Raw genomic sequence first — 14832 nt, forward strand, 5'->3', positions numbered from 1 at the left:
GGGTGAGGCTCCCCAGAAGGATAGTGTTCAGCTGGGCTTGGAGAGATAGATAGGAGTCCTTTATGCAGAAAAGAGAAAGAGGAGGTTACTGTACTGCCATTTCTTATACTATGATTTTGGTGTCGTAGGCACTTTTAGCTGCCAGGAGCAGGGCTTGAGCTGGGCCTCTCAGCCTCTTCTATTATGATCTGAAAAGCCCTAACTCTTTGGTCCGTCTTCCTGTGGCAGCTCCCTTCAGGAGAGCCAGAAGGTCTAAGGTGCTGGCCAGCAAGCATCTCAGAGGCTGGTGGGTGTGCTTACAGCTGATGAGGGCTGGCTTGGGAACAAAAGTTAAGACTGACTTTTCTCTCTCTCTCTGCCATCCATTTTTCTTCAATGACTGTCTTCCTAGAGTCTGTCATGTAATGACTGTGACAGGAGCAGGGACAAACGAGGGAGGAGCCGTCAACCATGCCTGTCATCTGTCCTCATTAAGTCCCCGAAAGAAAACGTTAGTTGTGAATCAGTGAAAAATCGAGCACGAAGCCAGTGGGGAGGAGATTTAAATGTGTCTCTTAACTAGTGGCGAGTGAGAAAACAAGTTCTGGATTAGAATTCGGCAGAGTGGCTTCACCGTGGGTAGCTGGGGGGCCAGGAGCTAGGAGGACACAGGGAAGGACTCTCAAGAGGATGCTGGGGCTTCCCTGGTGGCGCAGTGGTTGAGAGTCCGCCTGCCAATGCAGGGGACACGGGTTCGTGCCCAGGTCCGGGAAGATCCCACATGTCGCGGAGCGGCTGGGCCCATGAGCCATGGCTGCCGAGCCTGCGCGTCCGGAGCCTGTGCTCCGTAGCGGAAGAGGCCAAAACAGTGAGAGGCCTGCGTACCGCAAAAAATAAAAAAAAAAAATTTAAAAATTAAAAAAAAAAAAAAGAGGATGCTGGACATTAGTTGGGTGGTTGGGAGGGGGAGGGGAGAGCCTCAGGCTGCCAAGTGGTCACCCAGCCGAGCTGGCACTGAGAAGAGCTTTGGAATGAGGGACAACCAATCCTCCACCTCCAACAGACCTGGCTGCTCTCTGGGGTCCTCTGTGGTGCGGCCGGGGTGAATGCTGCCCAAGGAGACCTCATACAGCGCCTGCAGGGCGACCAGCTCTTCAGTGCGGCGCTGACAGAAGCAGGTGGAGAGCCTTGCCCCCCCAACTCCGGGCAGCAGCCAGATGAGGCCGTGGCCAGGAGCCAGATGGTGATGGCTTGGGCTAGGGGAGTCCCGCAAAGTTACTGTGAACCAGTTATGCAACCTCCCGCTGTAATCAACCACCGTTTGTCTCCTGCCAAGCCCTCACGCTGCCTAGGCTGGCACAGACACCCTCTTTGTGGAGAAGGAATGACACTGAAGTTATAAACTGCACCGTGACTGAGATTTTAATAACCAGATTGAACTATAAGCCTGGAAAACCTTAAGGGAACCCAAATAAGTTGCTGGCTCTGAAACTGTGGAGGAATCTGGGCCAAGAAGGGTTAATGTAATTATGGGAAGAAAGCTAGTTTCATGTTGGCCCATATAAGGGTGACTATAAAAACTAACCCACCAGACTCAATCTTCACAACAACTCTTGGGGTTATTTTCTTTTTTGCCTTTTAATTGAGGTGACATGCACATGACATGGAATTAAGTATTATAATTGTGTACACTTCAGCGGCATTTAGTACATTCACAAGATTGTGCAGCCATCACCTTTAGCAAGTTCCAAAGCATTTTCATCACTCCTTGGGGTGGTTTTTTTTTTTTTTTTTTTGTGGTACGCGGGCCCCTCACTGCTGTGGCCTCTCCTGCTGCGGAGCACAGGCTCCAGATGCTCAGGCTCAGCGGCCATGGCTCACGGGCCCAGCCGCTCCGCAGCATGTGGGATCCTCCCGGACCAGGGGACGAACCCCTGTCACCTGCATCGGCAGGCGGACTCTCAACCACTGCGCCACCAGGGAAGCCCTCCTTGGGGTGCTTTTATCCCCTTGTTATGGGTGGAATATTGAGGCCCAGGAAAGTTAAGTGAGTGATCCAAGTTCATCGATGGTAGAAACCAGACTTGAACCCGATCCACTAACTCCCCTGGAAGGAGGGAACATTGTCTTCAGACTTTAGCCTCTGAACTGACTTCCTGTCCTCTAGTCTCCGCTGTCTCCAGTTGCCTTAAACATAATTAGTAGATGCATCTCCTACAGCCAGGCTCTGACAGCATCTTTCCCCATCTCAGCCTCCCAGTGGGTCCTCAGTAGCATCGAAATAAAGTCTGAGCTCCTTTATCCACTGTACACTTTATGTTGATGCAATCACCAAGCAACTTGTTTCTTTCCAGTGTGTGGTCCATGGGAAACGCTCTTGCATCCTCACCTGGCAACTCTGGGATTAGAGGCTGATCCCAGCACAGTCCCTCTCCTTTATCTTGTCCATCAGCTGCTACATTTGTCCCTACATTTGTAGGGACAAATGTACCCCTACATTTGTCCTTTAGGCTCTTAGGCAGGATCTGACGCCAACGCTGGCTCCCAAAACTGTAAGAAACACGTATCAGGTTCTCTGAATGTTGCCATTGGAGCCCCCCTCACTTGACTCAAGGGGAAGGACAGGAACCCCCATCTCTCCACCTTATTATTATTAGCTAAATTATTTTAAAGTCAAATAGTGGATGCAATGCAGATATTAAATATGTTGATGCCAATATATACGTGTTAGTTGAAAAGATATTCACGGTGTATTGTGAGATGCCAAAAGGTAAAATCCTATATATGGTGTATAATTCTGTCTTAGAAAAATATCTATCTATATATAGACAGAACACATATATATGTTTTGAACCCATGCATATATTTGCATAAGAAAAAGGTCTGAAAAGGCATACTCCAAAATGTTAATGATAGTCCTTTCTGGATGGTATAATATAGAATGACCCTAATTTTTTCCTTTTGCTTATTACTTGCTAAGTGTTTTTTCTGTAAAAACATGGCCTGTAGAAGGAAAAGAATACCAAAGAGGAAAAGGGTTCCTGTAGTGCTTTGTTCACGCACCTCAATGTGGCTTCTATTACAGCTAATTGTGTACATGCATCTGCTTTCCCCTCACCTTGGGGACATGGATGTCATCTCATTCATTTTCTCTTCTCCATGACATCTCCATGACAAACTCAAGAGTTATTAGCCAGCTAATGAGTGGACTCAGCCCCTTCTCTCTCTAACCCCTCCTGAATGATAGGGCTGGTATAAGTCTCTGATCTAAGCCCCTCAGGCACCCTCCAGGGAGTTACCCTGATACTTGCAGTCCTGGGTTCCTGAAGTTTCCCCTAGGCAATGGTGCCAATGAGTAAAAGACATACACACAACTACCTCACCTGTTTCCTACCTTTACTAGGCCAAAGTCAGAGGGAGAAACAGCAAGTCTGTAGACCCAGAAATTCTCCTGTGCTTGTGGGTTTCTTCTCAATATGATTTCATTACTGTAAGGCGATGTCTCATTGCCTGGGCGACCAGGAGGGGGATCTGCACAGAGCAGCCTCCACCTCGACCTTAACTCTATTTTGTTAAACTCCCACTGGCTTCTGAGCTCACTTCACGATTGTGGTTGCAAAATGTAAACATTCTTCAGTTCTGCTGGGGTTTTTTTCTTCATCTTGCTTTGTCTCTCTTCCTAAGGAATGGCTGACATGTATAGTTTCTCTTGCATTTTACCAACTAACCTTGATATCTTTCACTCTTCCCATACTGTCTTGTGATCAATATTGTTCCGTCAAAAGAGATGAGTATGGGGACTTCCCTGGTGGCGCAGTGGTTAGGAATCCGCCTGCCAATTCAGGGGACATGGGTTCGATCCCTGGTCCAGGAAGATCCCACGTGCCATGGGGCAACTAAGCCTGTGTGCCACAACTACTGAGCCCGCGTGCCACAACTACTGAAGCCTGCACGCCTAGAGCCCGTGCTCTGCAACAAGAGAAGCCACCAAAATGAGAAGCCCGCACACTGCAACAAAGAGTAGACCCCGCTCGCCGCAGCTAGAGAAAGTCTGCACACAGCAAAGAAGATACAATGCAGATAAAAAAAAAAAAAAAAAAAAAACATAGATGAGTATGTATTTTCAAGGTGTGAACCAGAATGTCAGAATTGGACATTTCCAGTTGAGAGAATGTTGGCAGGGACAGCTTTAACTATGTTTGTTTATCCCCCTTGATTTACATTTTTTCCCTTGGTTTTCCTTTTCCAGCTCCATAGAGGCACAAACACATGTTTCTAAACTACACTGTAGGAACAACTCTCTGTGGCATTGGAACTGAGCAGGACCTTGCAGGGCCCTCCCGGGTACAAAAGCCCCTCCATGTCCCCCGTTTCTTGCTTGTAAGAAAAGGTTTTAGTCTCCTAGGGCTTCCCTGAGTTTCAAAGAGCAGACTCAAGCAGTTACTAATTAGGGAAGAGAGGGAATGCAGAAAGAAAAGAAATGCAGTTAAGCAAGAAAAGTAATGATAATAGTTCAGCAATAGAAGAGTCCTAGCTCCTCCTCAAGGGCTATAGATAATCTGATACACATCTTTGAGTTGTTCTGTAGGAACTAAGACACCCCTCACCCCAACCCACGTGGAGGGTGGCGACTACACACTGAGCACAAGCACGTAGACCCCAGACTGGTTAGAACCAAAAGGCGGATGATTGAGATTCCTGAAATATAACCCTGTTACCTTCTCACCACCAACCAATCAGAAGAAAATCATGCACCCTGCAGCCCTCACCCCAAATATCACCTTTAAATACCCTTCCCTAAAAGCCATTGGGGAGTTTGGGCCTTTTGAGCATGAGCTGCCCATGCTCTTTGCTTGGTGCCTGCAGTAAACACTGTACTTTCCTTCACGACAACTGGTGTCGGTAACTTGGCTTTGCTGTGTGAGGGGTGAGCGGACCCAAGTTCGGTTCTGTAGCAGCACGGCCTGCTGCTATAGAACCGAACTTTTGCTGTGTGAGGGGTGAGACGTGAACGAATTATTCCTCTCCCTGGTAAGGCTCAGAGGTCTTATTACTGAACTGAACTTAGGTCAAGGCAAGGCATACAGGCAGCTCATGCTCAAAAGACCCGAACTTCCCAATAGCTTTCAGGGAAGGGTTTTTAAAGGCAACATTTGGGGTGAGGGCTGCAGGGTGCATGACTTTCTTCTGATTGGTTGGTGGTGAGGTAGCAGGGTGACGCTTTGGGAATCTCAATCATCAGCCTTCTGGTTCCAACCGGTCTGGGGTCTACGTGCTTGTGTTCAGTGTGTAGTAGTTGCCATCCACTTGGGTTGGTGACTGGGGGGATGAGAGGTCTTAGTTCCTGCAGAACAACTCAAAGATAGGTATCAGATTGTTATGTATATCCCTTGTGGAAGAACTGGGACAAGGAACTAAGATAATAGTTTCATTGCTGAGCTATTATCATTACTTCTTCTTGTTTAACTGCTTTTCCTTTGTTTCTGCATCCCTCCTCTTCCCTAATTAGTCATTTGAGTCTGCTCTTTGGAACTCAGGGAAGGCCTAGGAAATTAAAGTCTTTTTCTCCAAACAATAAATGGGGGCATTAAGGGGTTTTTGTACCCAGGAGGGTCCCATAGGGTCCTACTTGGTTTCAGTCCCCCTTTTCATTGATACTCCTCAATCCTGAGAGGACCAAATGTGGGACAAGAAAGGGAATAAGTTTTTGGATAGAGAGGTTAATCATAAACTCGACAGGGGGACTCAGTCTCAGTATGATGGGCAGAGAACTAGACTCCTCAATAATAAAACTCACATAGCCTCCAATTCCCTCTCATTCCATCTCTTGTCCTAGTTAAAATATCTGTGAATTAGGCTCCATTTCTGGAATTACGTCCCTAACAAAGTTGTTCTGTGGGGAGCCGAGCAGGCTGAACACACCAGCCTTGCAGGCTGAACACACCAGCCTTGCAGGCTGAACACACCAGGCTGAACACACCAGCCTTGCCCAGGCTGCAAGGCTGAACACACCAGCCTTGCCCAGGCTGAACACACCAGCCTTGCAGGCTGAACACACCAGCCTTGCCCAGCATCTGGCACTTAACTGTTGAAAGGAATTAAATCTAATTAAATAGAATCAAACCAAAATGAACAGGTAGATGACGAACCAGCCTTTCAAATAAGAGCCACTGGCCCTTTAAATGCAGCTCAGTTGAAGCCACAGTGTCTAAGAGGAGGCAGGCGCAGTGCTAAGGCCCCTTTGATAGTTTGGGGGGCGGGGGTTCTCTTAGCTCATTGCTCTGTGAGTCCACTGTGGTTTCTCGTAGTCACTGCCTGTGGTGAATAACTGGCTTTGAATCAAGTCAAAAATGAGAGTCTCTGCTGAGAGCCATGGTATGAGCTGGGCCTGGGTGTGAATCAGCATGAATAGAGGAGGGAGGCTGGGAGGGAGAGAGGAAGGTGGGCGCCCCCTAAGGTCAGTGAGGCAAACACTGTAACTATCAGAAACATGAGAGCATTAATGATGTGAAATGAGCCGTGTAACTCATGGCCCAGCCCTCTCTGGATAGGTTCCTGTCCTGAAAGTAGCTGAGAATAGCCAAACCCAGAGAGGTGTAGATGAGCAATCTCAGGGTATGGCCTGACCCTGCACCTGGGGCTTGAAGGGCAGGGAAGGAGGAGAGTCAGCCACTGTGCTCCGTTATGCAGTTAGTCTTCATGACGAATCTGGGACATAGATGTTATTCCCATTTTATAGAAGGGGAAACTGAGGCCCAGGAGGGTGACGCACTATAATGGAAAGGATATCACCTTGAGAGACAGACAGAATTGGGTTCTAGCATCCCAGGCACCATCTCCTACCACCTGCATGACTTTGGGTAACCCCTTACCCTCCCTGCCCCTCAAACTCATCTGTGAATGGGAGATATTAGTGCCCACCACACAAAGTTGTTGTGAGCATTAAACACAAAGAAAATAGTGCACAGAAAACAAAACCCTGATACACAGGAGGGAGGGGTTTTTTGGTTTTTTCGTTTTTGTTTGTTTTGTTTTTTGCAGTATGCGGGCCTCTCACTGTTGTGGCCTCTCCCGTTGCGGAGCACAGGCTCCGGACGCACAGGCTCAGCGGCCATGGCTCACAGGCCCAGCTGCTCCGTGGCATGTGGGATCTTCCCGGACCGGGGCACGAACCCGTGTCCCCTGCATCGGCAGGTGGACTCTCAACTACTGCGCCACCAGGGAAGCCCTAGCCTGTATTTTGAGCATAACATTGGCCTCTATTTTTTGTTTTCAGTTTTAGCAAATACGTATGCATTTCTGAGCTATATATACTTTAATTTTGTTGTGTTTTGGGGGTGCTTCTATATAAATAATATCAAATAAAATTTAATGTTTAGTGATTATGAGATTTATCGTTTAAAGCTGGATATGCACCTACCCCGCAACTCATTCACTCCACTCCTAGGTCTATACCGTAGGGCAGTGGTTCTCAAACTTTTTGGTTTCAGGACTCTCTTATCCTCTTAAAAATTATTGGAGATCCCATACCAAAGAGCTTTTGTTTATGTGGGTTACATCTATTGATATTTACTATATTAGAAATGGACACATTTAAAAATATTTATTAACTAATTTTAAAATAAACCCAGTACATGTTTTTTTTTAATTGAAGTATAGTTGATTTACAATATTGTGTTAAATTCCGCTGTTCAGCAAAGTGATTCAGTTATACATACATATACATTTTTTAATAGTTTTTCATTACAGTTTACCATAGGATACTGAATATAGTTCTCTGTGCTATACAGTAGGACCTTGTTGTTTATGCTTTCTATATATAATAGCTTACATTTGCTAGCCCCAACCTCTCACTCCATCGCTCTCCCAACCCTCTCCCCCTTGGCAACCACAAGTCTGTTCTCTATGTCCATGAGTCTGTTGCTCTTTCGTAGATAGGTTCATTTGTGTCATTTTTTTAGATTCCACATATGAATGATATCATACGGTATTTGTCTTTCTCTTTCTGACTAACTTCACTTAGTGTGATAATCTCTAGTTGCATTCACGTTGCTGTAAATGGCATTATTTCATTCTTTTTATGGCTGAGTAGTATTCCATTGTGTACCTTCTTTATCCATTCATCTGTTGATGGACATTTAGGCTGTTTCCATGTCTTGGCTCTTGTGAACAGTGCTGCTATGAACATAGGGGTGCATGTATCTTTTTGGATTAGAGTTTTGTCTGGATATATGCGCAGGAGTGGGATTGCTGGATCATATGGTAGTTCTATTTTTAGTTTTCTGAGGAACCGCCATACTGTTCTCCATAGTGGCTGCACCAACTTACATTCCCACCAACAGTGTAAGAGGGTTCCCTTTTCTCCACATCCTCTCCAGCATTTGTTATTTGCAGAGTTTTCAATGATGGCCATTCTGACGGGTGTGAGGTGGTACCTCATGGTAGTTTTGATTTGCATTTCTCTAATAATTAGCAATGTTGAGCATCTTTGCATGTGCCTATTGGCTGTTTGTATTTCTTCTTTGGAGAAAGGTCTATTTAGGTCTTTTGCCCATTTTTTGATTGAAACCCAGTACATGTTAACACAACATATTTTATGAAAAAGAATTATATATACTTGAAAATTTAGAGAGATGAGTGACATTGTTTACATTTTGCAAATCTCTTTACTATCTGGCTTTAACAGAAGACAGCCTCATATAGATACATAATTGGAAATTGTAGGAGTATTTTAATGGCCTTTTCTGATAATTAGGTACATATCATGCAGCCTCTGGAAAACTCCTCTGCCTATGCCTGACAGAATGAAAGTGAAAATTATTATGAAAATAGTTTTGACCTCACGGACCCCCTAAAAGGACTTCACGGACCCCTGTGGGTACTTGGATCACACTTTGAGAACTGTTGCCTGAGTGAAACTTGCACATGTGTGCAAGGGATGTGCTAGGAGGGAGGGATGTGCTAGGTTGTTCACTGCAGCATTGCTTGTAATAGAAAAATCTGGAAACAACCCAAACATCATTCATCAGCAAGAGAATTAGTAAATGAATTACGGTTCATTCACACAATGGTCTATTTTACAGCAGTTGAAAATAAGGCCTCTTTTCCTATCTTTGTACATAGGAAGTCTATGTATTAACAGAGTTCTTGCATTTTGACTGAGTAGCTCATTTGATTGGTGTAGACCAGAGTATAAATGAGGCCATGCACAAAATAGGTATGTAAGAAGTGGGCAAACAATGAACAAACCCAAAGACTGAATGAAGAGGCAAAGCCAGAGTCACCTACCTTCCTGTTGTGACTTTTGTCATGTTAAATTCTCAGGCTTGAAGTCTGTTTATTTTCTGAAGCACTTGACTTCAGCCTAATGATTAAAAGCTAACTTCCTGTTTTAAAATGATGTGTATGTCATGGCAAAGTAGTTTGCAAACAGTGGGACTTAATAAACACAAGCTCACAGAGAATTCAGCAAATTTATAAAAGACCTTCTTCTTGGAAGTTTGAGAGCACAGGGCTAATACAAGTACATTTTGTGTTTAAAACTGAGCCTTCTTGCTGGAATAAAAACATTTCAAAGCAAAATCTTCCCACACATCTGATCCCCAGTTAAAGGGAAAAAGGAACAATTGTGAGCTTTATAGAGGCCAAACAGGCCACTGAAACGATACTCATCAGCACAAAATCCTAAAGGTTGTAAGGAAGTAGACCCAGGATTCCTATGAATGGAATTGTTTCCCAAAGGGCTCCCCCCTCCACCACCACCATCCTATCCCCTCAACACACACACACACACACACACGGACTCTGTACAGTGTACTCTTTCAGATTAGAGGTGCAAGTGTTAGCCTTACAGTGGCCAGAGACGACCGAACTAAGAGGGGTTCATAAAGGATACACGTTGTATTTGTCTTTCAAACATACACTTATATTAGCAGTTATTAAAACAGGGACACCTCGTATATCCAGAGGTCCTTACCCAGCAAACTTACTGGTCTTCTTTTTTTTTTAATATTTATTTATTTTATTTTTGGCTGCGTTGGGTCTTAGTTCCAGCACGTGGGTTCTCTAGTTGTGGCACGTGGGCTCAGTAGTTGTGGTGTGGGCTTAGTTGCCCCATGGCACGTGGGATCTTAGTTCCCTGACCAGGGATCAAACCCGCATCTTCTGCACTGGAAGGTGGACTCTTAACCGCTGGACCACCTGGGAAGTCCCCCAAACTTACTGGTCTTGAACATAGGGGTTTTTTTCCCCCAAAAGATTTTCCCATTTTGTAGTATCCCTGTATTGCCCACCAGTTTTTTCCCTAGCTTAACTCCCAGGGAGCAGGCAGCCAGATATGGACCCACCAGACAGGAGACTGGAGATTTCTTCTCAGGTGAAACTTGCCCAAGGGAAATGGCTTAAGAGATTGACAGTTGAAGGTCACCTAAATAAACAGTGGGGTCTCTGCCTAGTTATCCTGACTGAAGCCTTTTAATCAATAATCCTCTTCTCTCTCTCTCACTCACACACACAGATTTTCCAATTAGCTTTTTCATGCTTCACTCTTAAATAAGGCTAATATTAAAATAATATTAAATAAGGCAAAATTCAAATAATTGAGGAAAAGTCTCTAAAAGATGGCAGCTAATACACACAAAACAATGAACTCAAAGAAAATAGAGAAATACAGAAAAGAGGAGGAAAAAAGATATATTCTATGGTTAATCTTCAGGAAGAGAAAATAATGTATCCATGAAAAAAGAACAGGATGCTAAAAAAAAAAAAAAGCATTTGTAAAACAATAAAAAGCCCTTGGGATTAAAAATGTGACAGCTCAGTAAAAGAGTTAGAAGATAAAATTTAGGAAATCTCTCAGAAAGTAAATAAATAAGACCCCCCCATAACTTTTGGTTGAAATCTGGCATTTAAATGCACTTACTTTATCAATCAAAAATTATTTAGGAAGCCTTGATTTAGGAGATCAATTTTTCAGTATTTCCTCCTCAATCAACATCTCTGGCTTCTCAGACATGAAGAGACTCCACCCTCCCTTTCTTGTGTTTTGACTTCCAAGAGTTACTTACTTCAAGTGTAGAGGTATTTTTATGGATGAGTCCATAAAGTCAAATGCTGGTTTCTGGCTAATAAGTAAAGTATAACTGACTAAGAAATAGATAACCCAATAAAAAAGTCCAGAAAGAGACCCAAGTATATATTTGAATGTAATACCTGATAAAATTAGCATTTCAAATCAAAGGAGAAAGGAAGGGCTATTCAATAAATGGTATTGAGACAATTGACTAAACACCATTTTCCATTTGGGACAGCCATTTAAATTATATTGCTACCTCACTCCTTACTCCAAAGTAAGTTCCAGATGAATAAAAAACTCAATATAAAACATGAAACCATAAAAGTATAGAAAGAAAATATAGGTGACTATGTTTATCATCTTAGAATGAGGAAGGCCTATCTAAGCATGTCATGAAATATAGAAACTGTAAAGGCAAATACTGATAAATTTGAGTACATAAAATTTTTAAATTTCTATAAAAGAATAAACATAGTTAAAAGGCAAAATAAACTAATAAAAATAATTTCAACATGTATGATAGATAATTGGTTAATTTCCTTAATGTACAAAATGTTCACACAAATGAATAAGAAAAAAAAAAACCCACCCAAATATATCAGTCAGGATCCAGTCAGAAAAACAGAAACCATGCTAGGTAATTCAAACAGGGAAAATTAATGCATCTGGTTACACGAATGTTGGAGGGTCAAAAGACAATTGGGTAATAGATTCAAAATTAATACCATAGAGGGCTCATAATGTTAATTTATAAAGAACACCTACAAGTCAAAAGGAAAAAGACCAACAACTTCACATAAAAATGGGCAAAGTATATGAAAAGAAAAGTCATAGTTAAGAAAATACAAATGGGGGACTTCCTTGGTAGTCCAGTGGTTAAGAATCTGCCTTCCAATGCAGGGGACTCGAGTTTGATCCCTGGTCGGGGAACTAAGATCCCACATGTGGCGGGGAAACTAAGCCTGCGTGCCATAACTACTGAGCCCATGTGCTCTACAGCCCACGCGCCACACCTAAAGAGAAGCCCACACGCTGCAGTGAAAGATCCCGTGTGCCTCAACTAAGACCTGATGCAGCCATATAAATTAATTAGGGAGGTGTGTGGCGCTCCCACAGCTGAACTTTGGGGGCAAATAAGTGGGGCCTGCTGGGAACAGGACTTCTAAAACGACAAATATGTCTGGAAGGCTGTGGTCCAAGGCCATTTTTGCTGGCTATAAGCGGGGTCTACGGAACCAGAGGGAGCACACAGCTCTCCTGAAAATTGAAGGTGTATATGCTCGAGATGAAACTGAATTCTGTCTAGGCAAGAGATGTGCTTATGTGTACAAAGCAAAGAACAACAAAGTAACTCCTGGTGGAAAACCTAACAAAACCAGAGTAATCCGGGGAAAGATAACTCATGCTCTTCGAAACAGTGGCATGGTTTATGCCAAATTCCGAAGCAACCTTCCTGCTAAGGGCATTGGATATGGAATCCATGTGATGCTGTACCCTTCAAGGATTTAAACTTACTGAAAAGTAAATAAATAAAAGTGTGGATTTGTTCCCTTGTATTTTTGTTTAATTAATTAAAAAGAAAATACAAATGGGTTTTAACACATGAAAAGATGCTCATTCAAAAGAAAATAAAAATTAAAACTATAATGAGATGATATTCTTCATTTATCATTTTGGAAAGATCAAAAGTCATTAAAAACAACAAGTACCGACTCAGAACCATCCAAAATAATTGAAGTGGAAAAAGCAAGTTGCAGAATGGTGTGACAATTTGTGTCCCAAAAAAGGGAGAATAAGAATATATATTTACAATACATACAAGCACATATATAACAAACGCTATATATGCACACAGTATATATATACACACACACATACATACATACAATAATAATCTCTGGAAGAGTAGAGAAGGAAAAGTGCTAACTGTTGTTTTTGTCTGCAGGAAGGGGACCTGGAGAAAGGGGAACTTACTTTTTACAGAATACCCTTTATTTATTTGTATTGTGGTCAAATACATGTAACATAAAATGTACCATTTTAAATATTTTAGAGTGTACAATTCAGCAACATTTAGTACATTCACAATGTTGTGCAGCCATCGCCACTGTCTAGTTACAGAACATTTTCATCACCCCAACACGAGACCCCATACTCATTAGCAGTCACTTCCCATTCGCCCTTTCCCCCAGACCCTGGCAACCACTAACCTGCAGATAAGAAAATCTCTATGGATTTGCCTCTTCTGGATATTTCATATAAATGGAATAATATAATATGTGGCCTTTTGTGTCTGGCTTCTTTCAGGTAGCATAATGTTTCAAGGTCCATCCAAATAGTAGTACTTCATTCCTTTTTATGGCTGAATAATGTTCCACTGTATGAATATACCACATTTTGTTTATCTAGTGTCAGTTGATGACATGTGGGTTGTTTCCACTTTGTGGCTATTGAGAATAGTGCTGCTATGAACATTCGTGTATAAGTTTTTATTTGAACACCTGTTTTCAGTTTGCGGAGGTATAGACCCAGGAGTGGAATTTCTGGGTCATATGATAATTACTGAAAACTCTGTAGTGACTTTTTTTTTAATTAATTAATTAATTTATATTTTGGCTGCATTGGGTCTTCATTGCTGCACGCATGCTTTCTCTAGTTGCAGCAAGCGGGGGCTACTGTTCGTTGTGGTGCGTGGGCTTCTCATTGCGGTGGCTTCTCTTGTTGCAGAGCACGGGCTCTAGGCACGCAGGCTTCAGTAGTTGTGGCACGTAGACTCAGTAGCTGTGGCTCACGGGCTCTGGAGTGCAGGCTTAGTAGTTGTGGCGCACGGGCTTAGTTGCTCCGCGGCATGTGGGATCTTCCCGGACCAGGGCTTGAACCACATTGGCAGGCAGATTCTTAACCACTGCGCCACCAGGGAAGTCCCTGTAGTGACTTTTGAATGTTGTACCACATGCATATATTACCTAATCAAAACTTGACTATTGTAATAAAAATAACTAAGTAGAGACAACTGTATTGTTTTATAATCACATTTCGGCAGCTCTGCAAAATCAGCATTGGATCAGTAAAGGGCCTCACAGTCCTAAAAGAAACTGAGGTGTAGAAAGTTAAAATATAATCTAATTTTTAAATATGACTCATAGAACCAGTAGGTCTTCAGGCTACAAATGTTCCCCATCATTAAATGTTTCAGCAGCATCGCCCTGGTGAGCGTGGGAAGGGCTGTGAGAATGTTTTCTAAATCCATTTAAAAAAAGGTAAAGCGGTAATTAAAGTTGGCTTCAACCCTGTGATTGTTTGCTGCCTGGACTCTCAGTGGGAGCCTTGGCTTCTGCAACACCACCGATGTCCTCTAGGGGGCGATCCCCGGAGAGACTGGAGTTCCTGGCGTTGCTCTGCGCTGGTGACCGGGGTGTGTTCCTCCCGCAGAGCTTTCACAAAGACAAGGAGAGGGAACACTGTGACAAAGAACCAGCGCTGGAAGGACACTTGGAAAACATTTCTCAAGCCCTTTATTTTTAAACAAGGAGACTGAGACTCAGAATGGCCGCTGATAGTCACACAGACTTTAAACACCAAGTCTGGAAACTTCTGCTATGTTGCTTTGTAAAGTGCGGGGAGAGTGGGTTTCCAGGTCTGATAGAGCTAAGTTTGGATCCCTCCTCCTTCCCTCTCTCTACTCCCCAGTCCACCCAACTCCCACCACTTAACTTAAATGTGTGACCTAGGGCCAGTTAACTTTTCTGAGCCTGCTTCATTATCTGTTTAATGGGGAT

The 14832-nt window shown here is 43.3% G+C and overlaps 2 protein-coding genes across 2 annotated transcripts in view; both read left to right on the plus strand.

The window, feature by feature from the left end:
* USP3 (ubiquitin specific peptidase 3) overlaps positions 1-14832 on the plus strand; it is a 214584-nt gene that overhangs the window by 89484 nt on the left and 110268 nt on the right. The window lies entirely within an intron of this gene.
* Positions 12199-12620, plus strand: LOC132531636 (large ribosomal subunit protein eL33-like). Its single transcript, XM_060169589.1, has one exon. The coding sequence runs from the start codon at positions 12230-12232 to the stop codon at positions 12560-12562; it is 333 nt and encodes a 110-aa protein (XP_060025572.1). The 5' UTR covers positions 12199-12229; the 3' UTR covers positions 12563-12620.

This window comes from Lagenorhynchus albirostris, chromosome 1, assembly GCF_949774975.1.
Source record: "Lagenorhynchus albirostris chromosome 1, mLagAlb1.1, whole genome shotgun sequence".
Taxonomy (NCBI): domain Eukaryota; kingdom Metazoa; phylum Chordata; class Mammalia; order Artiodactyla; family Delphinidae; genus Lagenorhynchus; species Lagenorhynchus albirostris.

Coding starts and splice junctions, on each gene's coding strand:
- LOC132531636 (XM_060169589.1), top strand. CDS start 12,230: ATGTCTGGAAGGCTGTGGTCCAAGGCCATTTTTGCTGGCTATAAGCGG.